General features: G+C 37.9%; 1 protein-coding gene across 5 annotated transcripts; it reads right to left on the bottom strand.

Annotated features, from left to right (window-relative positions):
• On the bottom strand, positions 1-27153 carry LOC116267445 (probable 3-hydroxyisobutyrate dehydrogenase, mitochondrial). Of its 5 annotated transcripts, none has more exons than XM_031649165.2 (10): positions 26748-27152; positions 26032-26120; positions 23460-23625; positions 18659-18809; positions 9151-9233; positions 8939-9034; positions 7287-7429; positions 1684-1771; positions 355-434; positions 1-256 (listed from the first exon to the last, which is right to left on the bottom strand). In XM_031649165.2, the coding sequence occupies exons 1-10, from the start codon at positions 26895-26897 to the stop codon at positions 169-171; spliced, it is 1134 nt and encodes a 377-aa protein (XP_031505025.1). In that variant the 5' UTR covers positions 26898-27152; the 3' UTR covers positions 1-168. The 5 variants fall into 5 exon arrangements, with proteins under 5 accessions (XP_031505025.1, XP_031505026.1, XP_031505027.1 ...); XM_031649166.2 differs by having other exon boundaries at positions 1684-1768; positions 26748-27148; XM_031649167.2 differs by having other exon boundaries at positions 23460-23574; positions 26748-27145.
• Positions 27154-27867: the final 714 nt, after the last annotated feature.

The following is a 27867-nucleotide window of genomic DNA, read 5'->3' as shown; positions in this document are numbered from 1 at the left end:
TTAAATAGCCATTGCACGCATTTATGAGATAGGATGAAGGCATACAGGAAGATGGTATCATTCAGCATATAATTACAATGCACATCGGAAAGCCTACTATTAACACTAATAATTCTTAAGTTGAATGAAGTGTTGCAGAAACCTGGTGTAATCTTTGTGAATGCTCTCCTACTTCTCATCCTTTCCAGCATAATGGTGGCGAAAGATGCACGAAAAATCCTTGCCTGAGTGGCCCTTCCCACACGTCTCCATGTAACTATATTCAAGCCAAATAGAACAAATTAAGGGCCAAAATTATATCTCAATGCTTGTAAATTATTGAAGAAACCCACCAGCATGGTTCAATGCACTCACATCTCATATAGTTGCGAGGTTAATGGAGATCTAAAGCCAACCTCTTGTGCCGCTGCTGAAGCTAGGCCTAAGTCCTTAGCCTGCATAAGAAAATAATTGGCAGTTTCACATTTGCTCGTTATTGGCACATAAGTTGGCTGAAGATATATTAAGGATCTATCCTTTTTCTTGAAGTAAGATGCTAAATTGCTATTCCTCAGTTCCAGAAAATAAGGAAGCTCTACATCCAACTTGCAGTTGACAACGTACAATTCAGCAGGACATGGAATCAACCACTTCTCAACTTGCATTGACCCAACTACTTTAGTTCAGAGGAATGACATCAAAGCACCCTATGAAAACCAATAACCAACAGTGTTTCCCAGAGACAGGATAGTTGGGAAACAAAATGAATGCGGCAGACTTATAAGACAGTATTATAATTATTTTTCACCAAAATTCCTCTGAACATAGAAGCCATCTACTAGCCGCTGAGATATTTCCAATTATGCATTAAATTTATCCTAATACACCTCAAAAAACATTGCTGCATGTTATTATTGAATAATAACTCATCACTCAATGAGGTGAAACAACAAAAAGGATTAACAAGACAAAGTTGCTTAAAAATTCTACTACACGTATGTACTTATGCTAAATATCAGTTTTAAAGATCGGAATGAGTGACATAACATGGTTGGATTGCTGCTATAATGGAAGTTTCCTCAGTGGTAAAAAAAAGATGGATAGAAAGCTTGTTGATATCAAAATAATTGTCTAATTATATGGCGGTCTGGAATTCATATTGGAAAACCAAAGCACTACATGAATAAGATGGAAACACCGTCAAGCCATTGACACTTGCCAATTTTGTTGTGCCCGACTGGCCAAAAATTCTTCTTAATAGGGATGGTCTTTGCCCCTCTTGGTTGCTCAGAACTTGGAAAACATATACATCATCTCTGGCTGTCCTTTATCATGACTCATAAGTACCCAACTTTCAAGACAGACTGCTAGCAGAAATATTTGGTGCTTAATTGAATAGATTTGCTAAAGACACTTTTGTCCTTCCAGTTTCCCTTGGAGATAATATCAGAGTGAACAACGCACTGATTCTCATGCAAACAAGTTAGGTTTTTTGGGTTCACAAAGAGACTGGATCAGGTAAAGATGCAAATACTAAAGGTAGGGACAGAAAATAGGTCTCTCTCTCTCACATGCCCACACATACATGCAGGCTCACGTATATCACGCTCTTTCACTGTAGTGCAACAGAAAGTTTATCCAAATTATTTAAAACCTTTATTCAAATAAAAAGTTACAAAAAGTTGAATGAAAAAAATGGCATACCATGAGCTTGCACGAAAATCCACCTTCATAATTTCTCGAAGAAGGAACCCCTTCCATTATACCAGGAACAGGATTGTAACTGTCACTGCTAGAATACCAACAATTGTAAGAAGGCATGGAATTAACATCTGACTGATGGATATCTTAAAAATTATATAGGGAAATAATTAACATCTGACTGATGGATGTCCTCAATCTTAGATGGGGAAAGATCTCGAAAATGCTTTCATTTACATGCATGCAGTAACTTTAGGAAAAATTTACAGCCTGCAAGTTAGTTGAAGGCAACTCCATGCTTTTACAGCTTAAGTTCATTCCTGGAAAAAGATGACATCCACCCTGAAAAATTTGTTGTAGTTTAAGTCAATCCCTAGCAAAGGATGAGATCCACTTTGACAAATTTTACACATGCACTATAATACCATCAATACAAAAATGTATCTCAACATTTTACTTTGTCATTAAATTATTTTTACCTCATGCATACCTGAAAGAAACTAGCTTAGACTAAACAAGCTTTAATGGTCACTGCTTAATCCTTCAACAAAATAACCAAGGTTTCAAAACATAGAGGTTCTTCTGGTGCAAAATTATGGGCTGCTTCCACGATCGCAGGGGCGGAGCCAAGGGGGGCCCCCTAAAAAAAAAAGTAAAAAAAAAAATTATATGTAAATTTTAGAAAATTTCACTTGTCCTATATAAAAATTTTGAAAAATGATATTTCGGCCCCTGTCAAAATTTAGAAACTTTAATTCGGCCCCCCTTATGAAAAATTTCTGGCCCCACCCCTGCAGGATCGTATTATCCATAAGAAGGCTAGCAGTACAAGCTATAACATGCCTAATAATCAAAGCTTTCCAATCAACTGAGAGGTACTTAATATTCCAGCTTTCTTTGTTACTGATTTATTCTTTCACCCTGAACAGATATGTGGCATAACCTCTAATATCCCATGGCAATTGCTTTGTTACTGATTTATTCTTTGCTTTGTTACTGATTTATTCTTTCACCCTGAACAGATATGTGGCATAACCTCTAATATCCCATGGCAGTGTGTGTGTGTGTGTGTGTGTTTTCAGGGTGAAAGAATAAATCAGTAACTCACCATAAGAGTTACTACTACTCAAACCATTCAAACTAGTTAAGAAAGATAATGGTGCTGAGAAGACTCTTGAAGGAAATGTGTGTGTGTGTGTGTGTTAAAGGGCAAAGATTGTGGGACACCATAAGAGTTACTACTACTCAAACCATCCAAACTAGTTAAGAAAGATAATGGTGCTGAGAAGACTCTTGAAGGAAATGAGAGAGCTAAAACTCTACAATATTATTAAAAAAATTTGATGGAGGGGAAATAAAAACGCTAAAATTATATCTTGGATACTTGGTGAAGTGGAACCCAAAATAGCTTCTGCTTCAGAATTCATTTCTTATAAAAAGGATATAAAGCATTATGGGTATCTTAAGGAAACGTACTAAAAAAGACAAGGCCCATAGAAATTGCTTGAAAGAAAAAGCTAAAAAATATTGTATAAGGGGATAACAAATGTAATAAAATATTTTATGGAATTATCATCTATCAAATAGATGATCTAGAGTGCAAACTTGGAGGAGAAACATGTAAATTGCCTTGAGAAAAGAAGAACCCAAATTGATAAAGATAGATTCATTACTTTTTTTTTATATGACTAAGACCCAAATATGAATAAATGAGATCATCTCTCTTGTCCCTTCCAACTCTACCTTAATACATAAGACTCTTACTAAACTTAGTGGAGAAGAGACAAGAATGAACATCAAAAAAGCAAGGAATATTGATAGTGTGATGGTCTCATCATTCATCTAATTCAAGGCATTGTCAAGTTTATCAATTGTAGTTTCTAGACCACAAGACATCAACAAATTTCAAGATAAAGGAGAATATAAAGTTATATGCCATTCTTGCCATATACCAGAACATATCAAACAACAATTTCCTATGTTGAAGAAGGATTAGAAGACAAATGACAAGAAAGTTGCTGCCATTTTTTCTAATCAAGAGCAAGAAGAGAATACTGTTGAAGCAATGTCTTTGGTTCAACTAGTAGAAGCTCTCCGACCACTGCTTAAAGGAGGAACATCCAGTTAGCTGTGTTCACATCCTCTCTACCCGATATACTCTTGGGTTTTGGTGCTTCTTTTCACATGACTCCAAATGAGTCAATCATCTAACCATCAAACTAAATCCAAGGGTTTTTTTTTGCTACAATTTTCAATAGTAAAAGTCTCAAATAGCTCAAAATAAAGTGCATTAGAAAATTTTGAAAAAACAAACAACTTTTGTGTCCAAAAGTAAGACATATTTCAAAACTAGGTTCAAATCATTTTCTACATCCCAATTATCCAATCTTTGCTATAATATTATTTTCTCATCAAATGACTGTCGAAATGCAAGATCATTAGACTAGAAAAGTGATCAGACAACACCATAAAGAATGAGATCATTACTATATGCATTTTTAGTATGTTTCAAATAATTATTTATAATAATGATGTTCAAAGTTGGCACCAAGTATTGAGCCATCTTAATGTAAGAAAACCTTCTTCTATATCTTTTCAAGGACTTGAGCATTGGTCAAATTTTCATGTAAGGGATGCATGCTTGCGAAAAAGCATGCTATTTGATATGAAGATAAAAGTTATATAACAAGAAAACCCTTTGAGTTAGTTCGCTAAATATTTAAATCTGCCACAATACCATAAACTGTGGCTACATCATAAACCATTGCTAATGCATCCATTGCAAGGTGTTTTTAGCAACGGTTTTAAAGAAGTTTGACATCCAGCAACATTCAGCAGTTGGCTGATCTCTCTCTCTCTCTCTCTCCTATATATATATATATATATATATATATATATATATATATATATATATATGGAGAGAGAGAGAGAGAGAGAGAGAGAGAGAGAGAGAGAGAGAGAGACAGTTGACTACTATGGGCCATCCATGCAGATTCCCTATGTTATTTTACATTAAAAAGAGAAGGAAAAAAAACAGTGTCGGGCAGATGCCTGACGCTCCTCCCCCTCCTGCTGCCAACAGTAAAGGGGAGGCGACGGAGGCAACCACCTTCCCTCCTCATTTGGAAAAAAGAAAAAAAAAAATGGGGGAGACGTCCGCCTCTCCTTACGTTGCCTTCCTCGTGAGGGAGAGTCGGACATATGCCTGACCTTGTTTCTTTTCTTTTTTCTTTTTAGTGTAAAATAAACATGGTCACTGTGTGCACGACATACAATAGCCAATTGTATGGCGGCTGAACAAGCTACATAAGCAGCCACATTCTCCATATGCCTCTATGTATAGGTGTGAGTGTGTGTGTGTGTTTGTACAAGTCTATATAATATACATACAAACGTAATTTTTTTTTCTTTATTTTGTTGGGATGAAGTCTTGGTCAAAGGACTTTGAGAGCAAACTTATAGCCATTGGACCTGGTCCAATGGCTATTCAGCACTCCTAGCAAATAAGGGTCAAATAAAACAACATAGAAAATATATACCAACAACTCATGCAGTAGTGTGTTTAAGAAACCTATGAAAAACTTTATGCATATAGACATAATACATATCAATTTCAAAGTCATCTCCTGCATATATTGCAAAGTTACAATGGAATGAGGAAAATCATCTACCAAACAATTGAGTAGCCCCCTAGATAAGTCAAAAATGAATCACGTGGAACTAGAATCTAAGTGTTAAATGCTGAAATGGAACGGGTCAGTTACAAAAAGTAATATAGGAGCACACATGAAGCAAAAAAAGAGGAAGAAACCAGTTCAAATCGAACAAGAAAAAGGGCATGGATGCACAGTTAACTGAAAAAAATATGGTTGCAAGTAAATGTAAAAAAGAAAGGCAGACAATATGATTTTCAAAGAAGAAAAAGAAGAATAGCTGATGCAAGTCATAGAAGAAGGGTAGACGAGTCTAAACTTGCTGCTGAAAGTGGACGGATAGACTGCCGGAGAAAAAAGAAGCTTAAATATGAAACTTCAACAAAAAAACGCCCAAATCAGTATGGAGAAGTCGGTGAACAACAGCTGCATCACCCTTCGCCGGAGACATTGCCTAAATCAGTCGATGGAGCAGCCAACGTTGCCGGAGAACGAGACGTGCTGCTTTTGTGGGTAATACGCAGAGCCCTTGACAAAAGTCGAGGGCTCTGCTTTTTCTTTAAAAGTTAAAAAAAAGAAAAGAAAAACTCTAATCTAAATATGGCTTTGGACTTTTGGACTCAGTCAGCTTTCATTAAGTCTGAAAAATACCAGATACGTACTCAAGTACATTAACCGTACCCAGTACAGTCAGACACGTACTTGGGATGTACCCAAGTACATACAGTACCTGTTCGGTATTGTACCAATATGGCACGGGCGGTTGTGTCATACAGTACGTACAACACTGCCCGTACGATACGTGTGATACAAGCAAGATACACCACATGTTTACGATATGTTATGATACATTGATTTACGATACGTTATGATACAGTTACAATACGTTATGATACAGTTACGATACATTGATTTACGATACAGTTAAGATACGTTACGATACATTGATTTTTTATGATTTTTTCAGATTTTTTTTATTTAAAAATACGATCCAGTTACAATACGTTACGATATCTTACGATACAACGTATCTTAAAGCCAGACCGATACGGCTTACGATACGCTTTTTACAACATTGGGTATGGGTATTGCTCCCGTGTTACATAGGGTCAAACCCTTGCATAATGATCCCTTGGTGGAATTTGATTATCATTCTTAATGATATTCAGTTTGTTTTGTGCCTTATTCATTTTGCGAGTGCTTATCTTGGTTTTCCTTTAGATCTCTCTTATTGCAAGTTTTTCTTGAAAACATTGATCAAGTTATTTGCTGAGTTGTGTATTTGGAGGAGAATTTACAAATTAATAGACATTTCATACAAAGGTCGGTTTTAACTTTATCATCACATTCCCTGAGTCTGCTTTAGAGCATACATGGACTTGTGAAGTAGGCATATATACCCATCCACATTCAGTTCAATAACTGACAACTTTTATCCACCTCTTCTTTCAATTCTCCAATGCAGAAAAACATTTTCAACATTCAGTTCATGCCATAGCAGCTGAAATTATAAAACAAGTGAACTGTCAATTCTTGCTCTTGCGCAATGGAGCTAAAAGAACTTAAAGTTCAATTGGAAATTCAGAACCATTTCGTCTTTACAGTATCAAATGCATTCACTCAGATAAGAATCAATACACTTAATATAATAAATCAAACTGATAAAATAGTAAATGGATTAACAGCTGAAAGGACATCTCTGCCTTTGGATAGACCATGAGAGTATGGACTATGGAATAAATTGTTGTTCTGCAGCATTGCCCATGGGCATATAGTATATCCTTACTGTTTACCTCTGGGTCTAGGTATTCACTAGCTTTGCTAAGTACCAAAAATAATCACCTCTTAATAGCAGTATTTCCTTTTTCTTTTTTACCCAGCTTGAAAATAAGATCTTAAATCAAGTACAACTTAAAACAGCTAGACAAAGGGAAAAAAGGATAACATACGGACCTGCTCCAGCAGCGGGCACTTGAAGAATTAAATATCTTTGCTAATGTTTTTGCAGTAATTCCAAGGGACTGGCCGAGAGCATATGCTTCAGAGACTCCTGCCATGCTTACTGCCATTGCTAAATTATTGCAAATTTTGGCTGCCTGTTGGTGGGGGAAGTGTTTGTGTGTGTTGTGGGGAGGGGGGAGATTGAAGGCACACAAATTAGCATGTCAACACCTTGAAACAGGTATGGAACACCAAAATAACAAAACAGAAATTTTCATTTCTTTAATGTTCCACAAGCAGCAGAGAATGTGATACATCAACCAACCTCATCCTCAAACAGGTTGATTTATAACTGAATACAGAATTAGAAAATGAATTTTCAATGTCAATAATAGCTTTTACCGTGTGCTTGTTTGTAAACGATGCTTACTATGACCCTTTTTTTTTTTGAGTCACCAGCCTCAACCTTGAGTACTGTGATCAGTCAATTGTTAGGAGGATACTTTTCTATCATGGAAATCTCAGGTCTAGTATACTCTAACTAGGTTTTTTCAATAATGTAAGAAAGTTCATGAAAATTTCAGAATTTCACCAAAACTAAATTTCTTGCTACTATTTATGGTTTCTAAAGAAAATTTAAGGGCATTAAATGACATTCAACCTCCTAAAAGACTGATTCCTCTCTCTCTCTCTCTCTCTCTCTCTCTCTGTGTGTGTGTGCCTTTGTCTCTCTCTGACAAACTCACACATGCACACACTCACAAACATCACAAGATGTTCACTTGGAAACAAAAGCCGCTCATGGTTCTAGAGGCCCAAGGTCATACACTCATAATTCCCAAAGCAACTTTGCAACTTCTAGCTAAGTCATGTTCTTTATTTTCTATATTCATTAACTCAGTGTTGTCAAAAGCATACTACAGGGTGCAAAAAATGCATCTTATAGCATCACACTATCACTTTCACCATGGTGAACAATTATGAGGCATAGAAGTTTAAGTTGATAAGATGTTGGGTCTAATCTGATCCAGATCCAACACGTCTAACTATGTCTGATCACATTTATCTAGGCAGGGTCATGATTGTACTTTTTGTAATTGTTTCATTCTAGACTCTAGAATATTGTGTTTGCTTCATTCTAGACTCTAGATTATTGTGATTGCTTCATTCTAGATTCTTGTAAATTGTGTAGAATGATATTATAAAAATGGGCTGCGTGACAATGTAAAACCTCACATCTCTTTCCATGTTCTCTCTCTTAACTTTTACTTAGCTGACTGAAACTGATCGTGGGTTATAGTTCAATACCCAAAATCTATCATGGTATCAAAGAAAGGTTTGGCTGGTTCTACCAAAGAGAATGCCTGAACAAACTTGAAATCTCCTGGTTGGTTTTCACTTATACCCATTCTAACATTCTACTCCTAACCCTTCATCTACCTGGACAGCATTCTTATATTTCTGGTTGGTCTTCTCTTATCCCCATTCTAACATTCTACTGCTAACCCTTCATCTACCTTAACAAATAAGTACCATACGGGAGTGAAAGCTTGAAATAATTCTGTGATCTCAAATATTAGAACAAGATGACACAAGAATCCTTTGAAAAGTAAAACATAATAACAGGAATGAATTGTCGAAAGGGTAGGGCGACGAATCCATACAACACCATTTCCACTTCCTCCGCAATAGATGGAAACTTTACCCATCGAAAGAAATAAAGGTTGTGCAGCCAGATAAGCTTCTTCTGGACCACCAACCTAGATGTGAGAAAAAAAAGGCATACTTTCATCTTGCACTATACAAATGGGCAACTTATAACCTGTGCATGAAAGATAAGAATCTCTTTACAGGTTGTATAAGGTTAAAAACGTACCATGAAAGTAAGAGTTCCAGCTTCAGCACCATTCACACCTCCAGATACAGGAGCATCCAACATGACAGGATGGTCTCCATGACCTAACCAAATTCCGAAGTATTACAATAAGTGAGTATAGAGTGAGGGGCAATTCAAAAAAAAACTAAAACATAAACAAGACAAATAACAGGTAATTTATAAGTGCTTAAGAAGAAAACAAGCAGAAATCACAAAACAACAGAACTAAGATAATTTGTTGAACAAGGAAACAGTGATGAAGCCAGGAATTTTAGGCTGAGGGCCACTAATTAGAAAACCCTTACACCTTAGGAGAAGTGCTATACATAAATGAGTAAATTTTTTAAAGCATCAACATGGAAATAAGAGTTTTGCAGGGCTGGCGTGGGCGATCGTCCACAGCTGCCAAAATGTGGCTGAATTGTAGCCATTCGAAACAGACAACCATGCATCTAGGTATTACATAGAAAATTTTGATTTGCTTTTCATTTGTCATTTATTTTTTGTTTCTCATAGTGTTCATTTGATATGTATTTGATGCTTAGATTTGCAACGGAATAAGTTTGAGAATGATTGCCCAGACCTTAGAAATTTGCAATCAAAATCCTCAGCCATACATGCAGTGCTAGTGGATGTAGAAGAAACTGAAAAGTTTTCCAACATATCCACAATAAGAAGAGAGATAGGCTGAATCAAATTGAATAACTTTGTTTATGTTTGAAAAAAACATGAGTTTGAGATAAAAGTAATAAGCGAATATAACCATGTTTTTATAATATCTATCAACAAATTTTCTCTTATTTAAGTCAGGCTGAAGACAAAAAGCAAGAAAGTGAAAGAAGAAGCAAGAGTATAAGGCAGGACAAGAGAATCCTTGAATTGAAACCTTCTTTTCTTACTTTCCAGGTGGAGAGAATAGTAAGACTCGGTTCAAATCAGATGCAGTTGCTCCTTTCCTAGTGTTGTCCACTTGTCTTAGGCCCTTGTGACGCCTGGATCTGGATCCAGATCCAGACGTCATATTAGGTGTTTTCTAATTAATGAGGGTTATGTTTTCTTATTAATGGCATGGCTGTAAATTTCGGTGTTTAAATAGGACTTGTTAGTCCATGGTGTAAAGGCTTTCCTTCTACGTCACACGGATACGGCAGACTGGGTTGAGTACCGGTGTCGACACGCGGACACGGGGATCCCGACACGGCGATACGACTGGATACGTTTTGGATCGGGTCTGGGTCAGACCCGATCCAAACCACTTGTATAACCGATTTTTTAACTCGTGTTTTGTTTTACGCATTGACATTTACCCTCGACGCTCGACCTTCGTTTACCCTCGACGGCTTCCACGGCAGGCTGGCAGCACAGTAAGGCAATGGCGGGCGACGGCGACCTCCGGCGATCGACGGCGACTTCCGGTGGCGTCCGGCGGCAGCCAGCGACAGACAGGTAAGTGTTTTGTCTATTATTTTCGATAATAGAAGTTAGGGTTTCAACTTTTATTTGGGGATTTTTTAGATTGGGTATTAAAATCTGATTTGGGGATGTTTTGGTTTGAAGATTGGACGGTTTAGAATCCTATTCTTCAATGCTATGTGCGATGTTTCCTTTTTTTTGTTTGATTTTGGGATTTGGGGATTTTGCCGTTTTGGGTGTATAACCGATTTGGGGATTTTGCCTTCGCTGTTGTTCATGAAGATAGACAACGATGAATACGTGATATCTAGATGGCATTAACATATAATTTACCATTCTTGAATGTTCCTGTTCACTATTCACTTCAGCCTTCGCTATTGTTCATGTTTCTTTTAGTTTTAGGCTTTAACGAACTGCTTCTGTTACCATTTAATTTTTTTGAATATAATATTCGCCGTATCCGCGTATCCTAAAATTTTGAAAATGCCGTGTCCCCGTACCCGTACCCGTATCCATAGGATACCCGTACCCGTATCCGTGTGACATAGCTTTCCTTTTGTATACTATTAGGGTTAGCAAGTGGTTTTTGTTGCTGTTGTCCTAACCATTCAGCATAACTCTCTTTCTCTTCTTTCTCACTCTCTGGGCACAGCAAATAGCGGTGATTCATCTGGGCTCAACTTCAAAAATCTGATGGGTTCAAGAAGGGCTTGGGCCCTTGTAGCTTTCTACACTAGCCTCTTCATGGGCACGAGTCAGCACCTACCGGGTTCGGCAAAGAGTGGCCGAGCCAAGGGGTGATGAAATGGATTCAGCCCAAGGCGGGTCCGCATCACATGGCCATCTACACATCTGAAATTATGTACAATATCTGAATGTACTTCTGGATTAGAGGAATAATGATTCACTAATTCATTTGTTCTGCTCCAGTTAGAGAGATGATATCACTATCCAGCCGTGATGAGGATGTTTCTGCAGAAGGAGGAGCAGCTTGAGAAATAGCTATTATCGCTTTAGTCAGAGTAAACTTTGTACAAGGAAAATATTCAATCATGTCCCAACATTTGTTTTCTAGATGACCAACTATCCACAAATATGTGCATTGGAGCTTCCGTCTGCCCCTACTTTGGTCTTTACGCAAGATGTCACCTGCAGCAACTTCTTTCTCATACCTTTTATATATACCAACCATAATCTTCCAGAGGCTAAACAAAGAAGAATATTGTCAGTTGAATTCACATACAAGAAAATTTGCTCCACATTTGGCCTTATCGAACTAAAACATCAAATCAGTTCTGAAATAATCAGATTCACATGAAGTTTAATCTGGAATTAACAGCAGGAGACTTCAACAACACCTTTTTGCATAGTGAACATAAACAAGATTGTGCATTCTAGAATAACAAGTTACAACTTTATCCAACAGCATCAACCCCAATCAGATTAAAAGGGAACAATACGCATCAAGCAGTGTAGCTCTAGGCAACATCACCTGGACCAATCTTATAGCAGATCCAACGACTTCAATGACAAATCCCAACCAATGTCAGATCTGATTCAATGTTTTCAACAGCAGACCTGGACCAATCTCAGATCTGACCCAATGACTTCAGCAACAGGCTTGATCCACCAACCAACACAAAAAAAGATGTGTCAATCAGATCTATATAATGTGAACTGCACAACTTCCTCATAGGTTCACGACAACATCAACAGCATCAACAATGATTCTAACTAGACCAGCATCCTCAGAGATCCACAACAACATCAACAGCACCAGAAACAACTTTTAATCAGCCGTCTCAAACAACCACCACCAACTAATAACACAACTTTTTCATTAGGGCAGACTCTGACATCTTCCTATCAGCTTTCTCATGTATGCCGACACCATCTGTACAGGCCTGAGTCTCCACTAACAGCAAGAACGAACAAGGCCAAGGGTTTCTGATCAAATCCACATACTGAAATTGATGTTGTTGCACGAGAGAGAAAGAAAAGGTTTCTGTTGTTTCTCACGTAACCCTAATCTCAGATTTAAAGAGATTAGGGTGCTGACTACATATTTACAATTTCAGTCTACTAAAATGTACTAAAACAATAAGTAGACCCTTGTCTACTTTCTAATATTTCAGAAAGACTCAAATTGACTCTAAAACACTTTAACACTCCCCTTCAAGCTGGATCATAGATATCAATCATGCTCAGCTTGTTACATCCTTTCAAGAAATCTTCAATGGGAAGAGCCTTAGTAAACATATCAGCTGCTTGATCTTCAGAGGAATTGTGCCAATGACTCCTCCTTGATAGTAATCCACTTCAATGTGTTTCGTCCTCTCGTGAAAGACAGTATCGTGCTAATGACTCCTTCTTGTACCAAGTCTCGAACAAAATGGCAATCCACTTCAATGTGTTTCGTCCTCTCGTGAAAGACAAGGTTATTTGCAATGTATGTAGCAGCTCTGTTATCACAATACATCTTCATAGGAAGTTTCACTGACATTCACAATTCTAGAAGCACTGATTTGACCCATAACATTTCAGCTGCTGTTTGAGTCATCGCCCTATATTCAGACTCAGCACTCGATCTAGCAACCACATTCTGTTTCTTGCTCCTCCAAAAAATAAGATTCCCGCCAATAAAGACGCAAAAACCAGTAATAGATCTCATGTCATTTACTGACCCTACATAATCAACATCATTATATGCTTCTATGTCCAAACATTCTCATTTTTTGAACCATAACCCCTTTCTCGGGGTTGATTTCAAATATTTTATCACCATTAAAGCAGCCTCCCAACGAACTTTCCGAGGTTTCTCCATGAATTGACTAAGCTTATTTACAACAAAGCTGATGTCTGGACGAGTGATGGTCAAATATAAAAGTTTTCCTATCAGAGATCTGTAAGAACGAGAGTCAAAAATCTCTGATTCATCATCGTGCATATGAATTCAAGGATTCATAAGAAGTGTAGCAAGTTTGGCTCCCAATAACCCTGTTTCCTGCAGAAGGTCAAGAACATATTTCCTTTGAGACATCACAATCCCTTTACTACTACAAGCCACTTTAATACCAAGGATATAACGAAGTTGACCAAGATCTTTTGTGACAAAGTGTTTCTGTAGAAACTCCTTTGTCTGAGCTATCTCTCGAGTACTTTCTCCAGTGAAGACAATATCATCAACATATACAATCAATATCACTATACCAGAAATCCCTCGCTTGATAAACAACAAGTGATCAAGTTGGGATCTTCGAAATCCATATTTAGAGAGAACCTCACTTAGCTTATGGAACCATGCATGGGGACTTTGTTTAAATCCATAGATAGCCTTTTTGAGTTTGCATACCTTGAAACACTACCCCTGTGAGGCCAATCTTGCTGAACTGCGAGAGATATAATTAGGCAAATAGTATCTAATCGTGCCACATGAGAAAACGTCTCGAAGAAATCCACCCCATAAGTTTGTGTATAGCCTTTAGCAACAAGACGAGCTTTGAATCATTCTATGGACCCATCAGAATGATATTTGAAGGTGAATACCCATTTGGAGCCGGCAACATCACAATTCATCAGTGGGTCCACCAAGTCCCAAGTCTCCCTAGAAAGAAGAACATCCATTTCCTCCTGCATAGCATGTTTCCATCGTGAATCTACTAAGGCTTGGTGGTGAGAGGTCGGAATAGTGTGACTGGCCATAGCTCGATCAAACTGCACCAAACTTGTGCTCAAATGGTCCATAGAAACCGAGTTAGAAATCAGATGCTGTGCATTGCCGCTGGCCCTTGCGAATAGCAATAGGTAGATCATCTGCAGAATAGTCATCATTTCTTCCTGAGTCATTCTTATCATTGGAACTTACCTCATGAGAAGACTCTGGTGGGCAGTTTGGAGAGGGACCTTGACGCGGAGTATAGACTATTGGAGGATCAAGAAAACGTTCACTTGACACTGGTTGAGAGGACGAGATAGACTCAAGTGATACTGGGGGAATAGGAAGAGGAACAGACATGGGAAGCTCAGACACAGTGGTACTTGGAGCAGAAAAATAAGGACGAGACTCAAAGAATGTAACATCCGCACTGACAATCTCTTTCTTGGTATGAGGATCAAAACATCGATAGCCTTTTTGATTGACAAAGTATCCAATGAACACACATTTGACAACTTGGGCAGCAAGTTTGTTTTTGTTTGGGCCCAAGATGTGTGCAAAACAAGTGCATCTAAATACTTTGGAAGGTATGTGAAATAATGGTCGATCTGGATATAGTATTTGAATGGGGATGCGTTCTTGGATAGCAGACGAGGGCAATCTGTTGGTGAGATAGCATGCGGTAAGAATAGCATCACCCCAAAAGTAGGCAGACATATGAGTATGCAACATGAGGGTACGGGCCACATTTAGAAGTTGTCGATGTTTGCGTTCCGCAACACCATTTTATTGGGATGTGGACATGTATATTGTGGTTGAATCCCATGACTAGCATAAAATTGAAGTAGGACAGAAGACTTAAATTCAAGAGCATTATCAGGCGAATATTTTTGACAATGACACCAAACTGAGTTTTTATTTCATTGATAAATTTATGAAGAATACAGATGACTTCAGACATGTCCCGTAACAAAAATACCCAACTAACTCTAGTAAAATTATCAACCAGAACAAGGTAATACCAGAAACGTGAACGAAAGGGAACTCGACTTTGACCTCAAACATCAACATGAAGAAGATCAAAAGGACTTTGACTCGATGGACTCTGACTGGAAGGGAAACTACTACGTGTATGCTTGCCTAATTGGCATGCATCACATAAGAAAGACTCTGATGCAGGAATATCTGGAAAAATGCAACGAAGCTTGGACACAGAGGGATGACCCAGTCTGAGATGCCACTGCAAAGGAGAAGGCTTCCATGTGAAGGAGGATGCAACAACATCTACAAGGACAGAAAGAAAATAGAGCCCCTCTCGTTCATGGCTGCCACCAATCACCTTCCCAGTTTGTCAGTCCTAAAAAGAACATGAACCAGGATAAAAAATGACTCTACACTGTAAATCTCTAGCCAATTGCTTAACAGATAACAGGTTAACAGGAAAGTGATGAGCATATAGCACATGTGTAATGGTACCCAAAGGTGTGAGGTAGATATCACCACTACCTAAAATAGGGGACAACTTGCCATCAGCCAACCTGACATGTTGGTAAATGATAAAAACATCTGTGGCTGATTACAACAATGTCTAGATGCTCCTGAGTCAATCATCCATATCATACCTGGGTCACTAGTCGGGGCACCAATAGAGAAAGCCGCATCTATTGCTGCATTGCTAGTCGAGGCAGGGATAGACCTCTGAGCTAGAACTAGATCATATTCCTCCTAGCTTAAGTTGAGAGAGTATGATGAGGGTAGGGGAAAACAGGTAGGAGACTCAACCAGAGAAGCTGTAGCCTGTGAGGAAGTTGCATTAGATGAAGAAGACCCTTTCCCTGCATTTGTCCTCCTTCCACCACGTCCTGGTTGACCCGCAGAACGTAGATGAGGATGCTTATCCCAACATCGGTCCTCTAAATGACCTATTTTACCACAATAGGAGCACTGAAATCTGTCGCGTCCTGCACCATGCCCCTTAATTCCAACAAAAGAACTATGGCCACGTCCTCCTGACATCACAAGTGTACATACTAGTGTGTCATGCGTAGGCTGAGTAAGAGTGACTGCAAGACGACTCAGCCTATTATAAGTATCTGCTAAGTCTAGAAGATCACTCCCTATGAGAATTTGAGACTTCGCCATAGAATATTCTGTAGATAACCCAGAAAGAAACTTTGCCACCATACCAGTTTCAAAATGTGATGCATAACAGTGCTTGCAAGGTGGGCAAAGAGCTTTTAACCATTCATATGCAACAGTCAATGTGGCAAAATATTGTGACAGATCTTGATCTCCTTGCCGTATGTTACAAAGCTCCTCTTCCAATTGTAAAATTTTAATAACATTAGTAAAATGAGAATATGTTTTCTACAGGAAAGACCACATATCTTTAACTTTAGTGTAGTATAAAATTGTTGGAGCTATGCGAGACTCCACTGTTCATAATCCATGCCAGTACAATGTTATTATCTTCCTCCCACGCAGCATATTTTCCTTTTTTCTCAAAAGGTTTATCTTCTTCAATAATATATTTCTTCCTATGACCAGCCACAGACATCATAAATACCCTCGACCAGATTTCATAATTAGAACCATCAAGTTTAATTGTGGTTCCATACGAAAAGGAGTTACCAGCCATCTTGTATTCATGAAAACTTTTTGATCTACTACTTTCAGCCATAGAAAAAACCGACACACTAGTAGGATGTAGCAATCAAAAACCACAGAGAAATATATTTCTAATTTTCTACTATCATCAGAATATCATATGAATATCACATGCCAGATAACAAACACGTGTAATCACAGAAACTGCCCACGTCTGAAAAGCATGACAGAAAGAAGAAGATAGGTTACTGAATTTTGGTCGACTGCAATGGATTTTCAGTTCCAGAAAAAACTGATGCTTTCAGCCGACTGTTTACACCTTCAGGGACAAAGAAAAACTGATGCTTTCAGCCGACTGTTTACACCTGCAGGGAGAAAGAAAAAACTAATGCTTTCAGTCGACTGCTTAAACCTTCAGACGGCTGCTGCCACTTGCTGATTTCTGCTGCCTTCTGCCGACTGTTTACACCTTCAGAGAGAAAGAAAACAGGAACAGCTGCAGAAACCTGTTGATTTCTGTCTTCTCTTACACTATCGGCAGAACACCATCCACGTTTCCCTTTTTTTTTATTTTTTTTCAGAAAAGGACTGCACGATCATCACGCCTTACTCATTAAAAAAAATATCCACACGATCTACTGTTCCTCGTATCAAACAGCAGCCACGATATCTCCTTAAGATCTGATCACGCCTTCCACATAGACGTGACCAATCCTTCTCCACGCAGCACACCCAAACTTTATTTCTTTACCGCTTCCCTGTTGGTGGGTAAGAAGAAATATAGATGGGCAACGAGAAGAGGAAAGAGAAGGAAGACGCCGGAGGAAGAAGTCGCTGGAGACGGAGATCGCTAGAAAACTTACTTGGCTGTTGCCACCGGTGGTGGCTTTGATACCATGTTGCACGAGAGAGAGAGAGAGAAGGTTTCTGTTGTTTCTCACGTAACCCTAATCTCAGATTTAAAGAGATTAGGGTGTTGACTACATATTTACAATTTCAGTCCACTAAAATGTACTAAAACAATAAGTAGACCTTTGTCTACTTTCTAATATTTCAGAAAGACTCAAATTGACTCTAGTTCATGACCTTGCATGAAGGAAGACAAGAGAACTCAGACTAGAATCTGGCCTGTCAATGCAATGGATTGAAGGGAGAGGAAGGAAAAGAAGAGAAGAAGAAAAAAAAAAATAGAAGTGGCTCAATCATACTCTAATACAATGTTGAAACATGTGGAAAAGAAACCCACAAAAGGTTCTTTTCGTTCACCTTAACCTCCCTTAAATAGAGATTAGTCAGAAATTACAAAATAGTCCAACATATCTAAAGGAAATAATAAAAGAACAACTTATTAAAATTTCAAATAACTACCCAACCTACTAACAGATTTTCTTTCAACAAATTCTGCACATGCGCAATGTTAGATGGGTTTGGATCTGGATAAGTTTTGGCCAGATCCAATTAGTTTGAAAGTATGCAGCTGAAGAGGAACAGCCAAGTACTACCTAAAGGGAAATGAAAAAACCTATAACTCATGACCATTTAATTTTTGTTCAAAATAAGAGTCATTATTGGAAACGTTGTTCAGCTAAAAGTCCATCCATAGGTGATTAAATTGAGATTTTCTCATCATATGGGTGTATGTTGTTCAATGGTACCTAGTCAGTGCTTTTCCTCAACAAGCATGCATATGTGTGTGCATATATTTAAATATTCAAAATGCGCCAAATGGCTGCAGTTAGACATACATGAACACACACCACCACCACCCCACCCCCCACCCCCCTTTCTCATTAGCATGGAACATCAAGTACTTGCATGAATGTTGGCACAAACCTTTTTTTTCTTTCAATATAGATTTCGAAACAGTTGCAGAAATGCTTCGAGAGGTTAGAGGATCAACAGTGGAGGAATCTATGAATAACCATGGTCTCAAAGCATTCTGACCATTAAGAAAACCATTTGGCCCAGTATATACATCCATAACCTGCAATAATTTTATTTATTACTTCATATTGGAAGCAACAAACCATGACAAGATGTAGGAAATAGCAATGACAGGATAGTTGAGGATAAGTAGAATACCATTAATCACTACTGCCCACAAATATCATATCAGGCTTTATCAGCTTTTATTGGGTAATAACTGGAAAGTTTGTTTTCTCGGAAAAATATCAAGACTTCGAAAAGTCAAAACATACAGAAAATAACAGGAAAAAAATAAAATGAGCATTAATTTTTCTTACAAAACGTTGATAAATGTACAAAATATTTATTATGGCAAAATAAATATAAAAAGGGTTAAAATATATTAAGAAATGTTTTAAATCTTGTGAAATTATCATAATATTTTCATTTTGGAATACTTTTCAAGTTACCATGATAATTCCAATTTTTGTGAGATATTATTGTGATATTTAGAATATGTCACTGATATCCGTGGCAATGCTTTCAACAACCTAACAGATGAAAAAGTAACTTGCCGTTGAGAATTTGAAATGAGAAAAGGACAAACAAATTGTTAAATATCTTTGACTGTCGGTTAGAGTCCTTCTGCAATATTAGGAAGTTGAAGTGTGTGTCTTTTAAAGTTATCTTATTTTATTTGGACTTATAGTGTAATTCCTGTTACCGCCAGCCCTAATCTCTTTTAATTCTGAGATTAGGGTAAAGTTAATTAAGTTTTTTGTTCTCTCTCTCTCTCTCTCTCTGATCGTAACATGGTATCAAAGCCGAGGGTTCCCTAATGCTGACAGCCAACTAAGTTCTCCGGCAACTCTCTTTTCTCTGGCGACTCCTTTCCTTTCATCTTTCCTCGTCCTCTTCTCGTCGCCTCTCTCTCCTTATCCTCTTCTTGTCTTCTTCCTCTTAATCCACCAACAGGGAGGCGGTAAGAGAATAGGACCTGGTCGTGCTGCGTGGAGGAGGACCTAATTACGCCTATGTGGAAAGCATGATCAGATCCTCAAGTGGATCGTGTGGAGCAAAGTTGATCTGCCAATCGTGGGTATGAAACCTGTTCATGGATGCTGTTTAGAGTAGTTTTTTGTGGAACAACCTATGTTGTGTGTTGTGGAAGACGTGGCCATAGTTCTTATGTTGGAGCTAGGGGGTGTGGTATAGGTCGTGGTGCAGGTCATGATAGATTTCAACACCTATTGTGGCAAATTAGGTCATTTAGAGAACCGATGTTGAGACAAGCATCCTCATCTCCGTTCCGCTGGTCCACCAAGGCGTGGTAGAGATAGAACCAGAGTCTTTTTCATCCCAAGCAGCTTCCTCATAGGCAATATTATCTATGGTTGAGCCTCCTACTTGTTCTCCTATACCTACATCATATTCTTTTAACTTAAGCAAGGATGAATATGATCTTGTTCTCGCTCAGAGATCCTCCTCGACATCTGCAACCACTGCTGTAATGGACTCGGCCTTTTTTGTTGGTGCCCCTACCAATGACCCAGGTATGATGTGGATGATTGATTCAGAAGTATCCAGACACTTTTGTAATCAGCCACAAATTTTTTCGTCATTAATCAGGTTCTCTACACCATAGCATGTCAGACTGGCTGATGGCTAGTTGTCCCCCATTTTGGGCAGCGGTGATATCTATCTCCCACACTTGGCCACCATTACACATGTGCTATATGCTACTCGTTTTTTCATTAATCTGTTATCTGTTAAGCAACTGACGAATGACTTACAGTGTAGAGTCATTTTTTATCCTGGTTCATGTTCTTTTCAGAACTTAAAAACTAGGAAGATGATTGGTGGCGGCCATGAACGTGAGGGACTCTATTTCTTTTCTATCAGAGTAGATGTTCCTGCATCTTCCTTCACATAGAGGACCTCTCATTTGTAGTGGCATCTCAAACTGGGTCATCAATCTGTGTCCAAAATTTGTCGCATGTTTTCAGATATTTCTGCATCCGAGTCTTTCTTATGTGATGCATGCCAATTAAGCAAACATACACGAAGCAGTTTTCCTTTGAGTCTGAGTCCATCTAGTCAAAGTCCTTTTGATCTCCTTCATGTGGATGTTTGGGGTCTTAGTAGGGTTTCTTTTCGTTCGCGTTTTTGGTATTATCTTGTTTTGATTGATGATTTTACTAGATTTGTTGAATATTTTTGTTACGGGAGAGACCTGAAGTTATTTGTATTCTTCAGAAATTTGTCAAGGAAATAAAAAATTTAGTTTGGTTTCATTGTCAAAAGTATTCACACTGATAATGCTCTTGAATTCAAATCTCCGATCCTACTTCAATTGAATGCCAATCATAGAATTCAACCATAATATACTTGTCTCCACACGTCACAACAAAATGGTGTCGCTGAATGCAAACATTGGCAACTCCTAAATGTGGCCCGCACTCTCATGTAGCATACTCATATGCCCACCTATTTTTGGAGTGATGTTATTCTTACCGCATGCTACCTCATTAACAGATTGCCCTCGTTAGCCATCCAAGGACGCATTCCCATTCAAATATTATATCCAGATCGACCGTGATTTCATATACCTCCCAAAGTATTTGGATGCACTTGTTTTGCACACATCTTAGGCCCAAACAAAAAAGAACTTGTTGCCCAAGCAATCAAATACGTATTCATTGGACATTCTGCCAATCAAAAAGGATATCGATGCTTTGATCCCCAAACCAAGAAAGAAATTATTAGTGCGGATGTTACATTCTTTAAGACTCGTCCTTACTTCTCCTCTTCGAGTCCCGTTATGTCTGAGATGCTAGTTTCTATTCCTTTTCCTATTCCTCCAGTGTCACTTGAGTCTATTCCCTCATCTCCACCTATGTCATGTGACCGTTTCCTTGATCCCCCATTAGTCTACTCTCGTCGTCAGGGTCTCCCTCCAAACCATCCACTAGAATCTTCTCAAGGGATAAGTTCTACTGATAAGACTGATTCAGACATAAATGATGACTACTCTGCAGCTGATCTTCCTATTGCTATTTGCAAGGGCCAGCAACAATGCACTATGCATCCGATTTCTAACTCTGTTTCTACTGACTATCTGAGTATAAATTTGGTGCAGTTTGATCGGGCTATGTCTAGTCACATTATCCCTTTTTCTCACCACTAGGAATTATTAGATTCATGGTGAAGGCAAGCCATGTAGGAGAAAATGGATGCTCTTATTTCTAGGAAGACTTGGGACTTGGTTGATCCACCGATGAATTGCGATGTTGTTGACTCCAAATAGGTGTTCACCATCAAGTATCATTCTGATGGTTCAATAGATCAGTTCAAAGCACGTCTTGTAGCTAAAGGCTATACACAAACTTATGGGGTTGACTTCTTTGAGACATTTTCGCCTGTGGCACGGTTAGACACTATTCGCCTAATTATATCTCTTGTTGTCCAGCAGAATTTGCTTTTATTTCAACTTGATGTGAAAACTTTTAAAACTGTCTATATGCAACAACCACCTGGTTTTGAGCGACAAGAAGAGTGTTCCAAGGTATGCAAACTCAAAAAGGCCATTTATCGGCTTAAAAAAAGTCACTGTGCATGGTTCCATAAGCTAACAAAAGTGACAAACAATAAAACAAACTCTTATAGTTGTTCACTACAAGAGAGACGTTAAATGTTTAAAGCAATTTGTGAAGCACTGTCGTTAAAATGTGTAAACAAGATGCAAGTTTCAAGAATGAAGAACACTTTGTGACAATGATGAATTACAAGGACAAAAGGATGTAAGAAAATGAAAAGAGTAAATATAAAGTTCTCAAGAAACAATGCTAATGTATGATAATAAGCATAATGGTTACTGACATAGTGATATTTATTGATAATATAAAATGCAACTCGTTTAGGGAAAATATCAAGTAGTAAATTTTGGAAACGTTTCAAGCCGGACATAGCAGCCAGTTAGTGAACAAAACAGGAACTTGAATGAATAATAATCCACAATCAATAAGAAACCTTCCAGATTTTGCCATACATCATCCTTGTCTACAAAATTCATATCCATTCAGAATATCATAAAACAGAAAAAATTGACAATGATAATTTGGAAAGAATGGTCAACTTCATCTTCTTTCTCTTGTATGGGGCAGGTTCACAAAGAGAATGTTAAATCCATTTTGTGAAACTGACGACATATTGTAAAAAATTGATATGCAGCATGATCATTCTCTCAAAGGAAATTATTGAACACCTAATTCAGTGCAACAAACCCTTCCACAGAGGAACAAAAGATAAAGCTGCAAAAGGAAGAAAAATAAGAGCGAAAAAGGTATTTCATTTGGAAGGCTAAAGAAAAGTGTTCTTTGATAAAGTGTGATGCTTGCATTTGTATGAATTTTTACATTGCTTCGCAGTGCGATGCTTGTATTTATTGCATTAGCATAACAGCTTGATCCAAATGACATTTTGAAAGTCATGCATTAATTTAACATCAAACTGCAGACATGCCAGCATTCACACAAGTAAAATAATGATCGCTACACTCTGAACTTTCTATTTTTTTGTGTTTCACAATAATATGAAAAAGAGTGGACTGCTTTCCAAGCAATCCACATTATAACACTTGAGTCCAGATGTAATTCTCAAACTAGCATTTCAATTATAAAATAGAACCAATAAGCAAGAAGATTCAAAAATGCACTAATTAAGCACGTACATGGGAAGTGGATGGCAGCATAGTAATCACGACATCAGAAGATTCTATGATTTCATAAGATGTCTTGGCCGTACAGATTCCCATCTTTGAAAACTTCTCCAGTACATTAGAGTCTCTATACCAAAAGCAAAATCTGCTGCTTACTGAATTGTTTACAGAAATTGATCTGAATAAAATTATTATTTTAAACACTATATTGGAAGCAGTATCCAAAAACCTCATTCATTTCTTACAATGTGGAGGTGAATTTACAGCCAGGCTTTAGTCAGATGTACATTGAATTCAGCTACATGCAAGATGTGGATCCAACTTTTTTTCCTATGTCATATGCATGCCATGTTACCCAGTAACTATACAATACCTTGGATTACCAATCAAATACAAATTTCAGTTATTCATATAAATTGTGAGTTCAGATAACTGCAAAGTACTAGTTCTAGTTTGCAAAACATAATGTCTCCACACGATCATGGAAAGTCTATATTCAAGTCATGTTTCTCTAGTGGCAGAAGCTTAACGACACATCTGAAATCATAGATGGTTCCAAAGGCCAAGAACACGAGCAACTGAAAACTGTCAAATTTGAACATCAAGTGTCTAATAGTACAAAACACATGCACAAATAATTATATTTGCTACCCAGATATCCTTTATTGAACTCTTGAATCACCACATTGCATTGCAATGGAACATCATAATTGGTGTATTCTCTAAATATTAGAGGGTTCACATTCGTTATGTTGTTAATAATTGCATATTAAATAAAGAGAATGTTAACTTTTTTCAGCTTATGCATCAAGATATGATCCTTCAGTTTTCCTATTTGAAATTTTATGAGTTTAAAATTTAAATAATTTCAGTTTTTTCCTTGTCCTTGAAGCGTAGATAAAATGGTACAAGAGTAACAGACAATGTCAACTTCTCAATTTTCTTTTCTGCTAAAAACATCAAGAAACAGCAATTCATTTTCTACAATTGAGTTTCTGGATTATATTTATAAAATTTCATCTTCACTCATAAATCCCCAGCAATAAGAAAGGCCTGAGAGATAGAATGTTTTTCACTTCGTATTGAACATATATACAAATCAGAGTTGCCACAATGTAAAACATGCACAGCTAAGCTCATTACATAAAGTGATGCCAATGAATCACCCCTCACCAACTCAGAGTTTACTATTAGAACAAACGAGTCCTAAGACCTTTGTGGATGATCAAGCTGTAGCAGAGGGCCATTAGGATATTAATAATGATATAGTTGAGAACTTGGACAGTAATCAAGCTACCGCAGGGGCCTTTAGGATATTAACAATGATATAGCTGAGTCCTAGCAGACTGGCAGTATGAACATAGTTTTCTGTGCCTTGAATTGTGAAGCAAACACTTCAGGGTGAAGGACACCAAAAAGGATTGAATTTGGTGTGCAAAATTTCAGCAACAAGCAACTCAAACCTGAAGCCTGTGCCTTACTTTGAGGTGGAAAGTGCGAATGAAGCATATGGTTCACGTATATCTAAACAAATGGAGAAACTGACTTATACATTATGTGTCATAAGTTCTGCCCACAGTATCACATATTCATTCAGATTCTCAATTTTTTAAATGCATGAGCTAATAGACCAAATGGCCCTCAAAGCCTCTTCGGTTTCTTAGTTTTCTACAGATAAAAATTAGGCAGGCAAGTTCAGATTTGGGTCCAGACAAGATATAAAAGTACCAAACCCACACCCAGGCCTTATTAGAAAATTGAAGGAAAAAATTGGACTCCAGTATCATTAGAAAAATACAGTGATATCACCAATCCATAACAAGTATCTTTTTTCTTTTTACATCAGAAAATGTTGATCTCGAAGGAACTTTAGTTGTTTTGTGGCTAAAAACTCTAAGCAGTCATTATCATCTAGGCATGGATGTAGGACCTGATCTAGCTTTGTCAAGTTGACAACAAATCATATTCAGAAAATAGTTTGAGCCCTTGATGTTGGATTTCGACCTCCTTACCTAACTTGCTCCAGTGAGACTCCATTATAAACCTAGCCTGTCTCACAGATATAAAGGGTAATCTGCCTCAAGCAACACAAGGGACATTAAGTACTATAATTTCGTACTGGCTTCATTATTGTCATAATGCTTTCCTTGCCTCAATAGCTTCCAACAACGTTGCCTGTGCATTTGCACAAACCAAGTAGTCTCCACCTTGACAGTCCTAGCATCCCTTTTAGGACCAAATATTACAAAATTTTATAAACTTAAGTCTTACATAAACATTACAAAATAATAAATGGACGTGGCCACTGCAAACAGATCTCAGGCTGCAGAAATTATGCAAAAAAGTTCTTACACCCAAGTTTATGCGAGAAAATCTCATACATCATATATACAGAACGTCAGTATTTCTATTTAGTGGGAAAAAGGAATGGTACTAAGTGCATAATCATTTCATCAAAAATAAGTGTAGAAATTGTCAGGAACTTGTATCTCGTTCATGAGAAGATGAGAACTTTCATACTGATGGTCAAAAAGAAAAACGAAAGTGAGAAGGGAGCACCCGAAGAAAGTTGCAGATACTTTACATGTCATGTACAGAGAGGGTGTACCCAGCCTTAATAAGATTGTTAGCCATATGAGACCCCATATTCCCTACTCCAATAAACCCGACATTCTGCAATCATGACAACAAATCACTGACTGGATTAAGAAGGAAAGCCAGAATGAATATAAAAAATGATACCACCTATAAATGAACAGAAACCAATAAAAGACACATTCCACGAAAAGCAGAACATCTAATAAATGCTTACTCTGGAAATTTATGGGCAGTACGATCTCAGCAAACATAAAGATCATCTAAGACCCATTCTTCCATCAGCTATTAATGCGAGCAAAGATAGAAAATTATACGCTTTTCTACGGTAAATAAATTCGTCACATAAACTGGAGATTCATAACAGAAGAAACCCAGAGACTTTACAATTTATGTTCGAAAAGATTAGAGTAAAACAATTACATGTCCCGAATTTCATCTCCAATATAGTAGAAGAACAGGCTTTAAGCTAAATTGAAGGGAACATGTGCGTACACACCGGTACACCACGGACTTTAAATTGAAACCTCCCTCCATGAAACTAATCATACGGCCGGGATATCCATGTATAAAGACATCGGCATCGATAAAAAACATCGTGTCATTTTCAGTATGTAGCTAGAACTTTATAAGAGCTTAAAAAGTGACTGATTGAACGAAAGAGAGGGAGAGGGAGAGAGAGGGAGAGAGAGAGAGAGAGATCACCTTCAACTGCGGCGGCACTGGACCTGAAGAGAACCTACGGTTTGAAGCAGAGCGGGAAGGCGAAGGAGAAGAAATCGGACGGCTGAGATGGCCAACAAGGAGGAAGAGAGGAAGGGATGCCCTCGCCCTAGGCAAGATTAAGCTCGCCATTCCTATGTTTTAGTTGCAGAGGCTGCAGACGCTAAGCCAACCAACCTCCTACCTTGTAAACGTCCAAATGAGAGAGAGAGAGAGGGAGAAGAGAAGGAAGAAGAGAGGGACGCAACAGAGCGAGGCAAAAGAAGAAGAGGTTGGACGCTACATACATTTGGCATGTAGGAACATTGCACTTCCCATAAAATTGAAGTCAGGCCACTCACCATCTCCCCAACGTTAATTCAAACCAGACGTAAGGTCTTGTCTAGCGATGAGAGTTGTTAGACAAACAGTCCAAACGCTTTAAGTGCAACTGATCTGAAATCGAAACATGTCGATCTGCTATGTTCTCCCAACTCAATACCTTTAACCAATTTGAATGAAGTCCACACTCCATGTGTTTGGGCTGAACATGTGTACTGACCCTTGAGTTAAGTCGACATGTGTTCGGGCTGAACATGTGTATTGACCCCAATCTGCTGTTTTATTGGCAGAGTCAAAAGCTTTTGGTTAAATTAAAGTTTTTAAATTTTGATACCAGATAAAATATTATTTTTTAAAACTTTTATATAAAATAAATAAAATTTTTTAAAACTTACATGTAAATCCTTTTAATTTTTTTTGAAGTGAGCCAGGAACCAGGAGGGCACATGTTCAACCCGAACATTCTATCAGGTTCTCTATAGCATCCAAACCAGCATGTTTTAATATTTAAATGCAACCTACTTGAAGTTTACACTATTGTAAATTGCTTTACCTGAAAGGCTATCAAACACAACCTAAAACTTGGGATACCTGTATATTAAGACTGCTTTTTGTGCTACTCGGCCTTTAGAATGCAGCGAAATGAAAGGTTGGGTCCCACCGGCCAATGTGGGTGGAACCCACAAGCACATGGAATGCCAGAAAATTTCTCTCTCATAAATTAATAGTTGCATGACATCAAGGGATTGAATGATGAATTCTTATGATTTTTTATTGATGT

The sequence above is a fragment of the Nymphaea colorata genome, chromosome 14, assembly GCF_008831285.2.
Source record: "Nymphaea colorata isolate Beijing-Zhang1983 chromosome 14, ASM883128v2, whole genome shotgun sequence".
Taxonomy (NCBI): domain Eukaryota; kingdom Viridiplantae; phylum Streptophyta; class Magnoliopsida; order Nymphaeales; family Nymphaeaceae; genus Nymphaea; species Nymphaea colorata.
Note: the sequence above shows the minus strand (reverse complement) of the source record. Positions and strands in the feature narration are given on the sequence as shown.

Coding starts and splice junctions, on each gene's coding strand:
- LOC116267445 (XM_031649165.2), bottom strand. CDS start 26,897: ATGGCGAGCTTAATCTTGCCTAGGGCGAGGGCATCCCTTCCTCTCTTC. Junction 18,810..23,459: donor TGCTGCCATCCACTTCCCAT/GTACGTGCTTAA, acceptor AAATTATTGCAG/GTTATGGATGTATATACTGG. Junction 257..354: donor ACCTCGCAACTATATGAGAT/GTGAGTGCATTG, acceptor GCTTGAATATAG/TTACATGGAGACGTGTGGGA.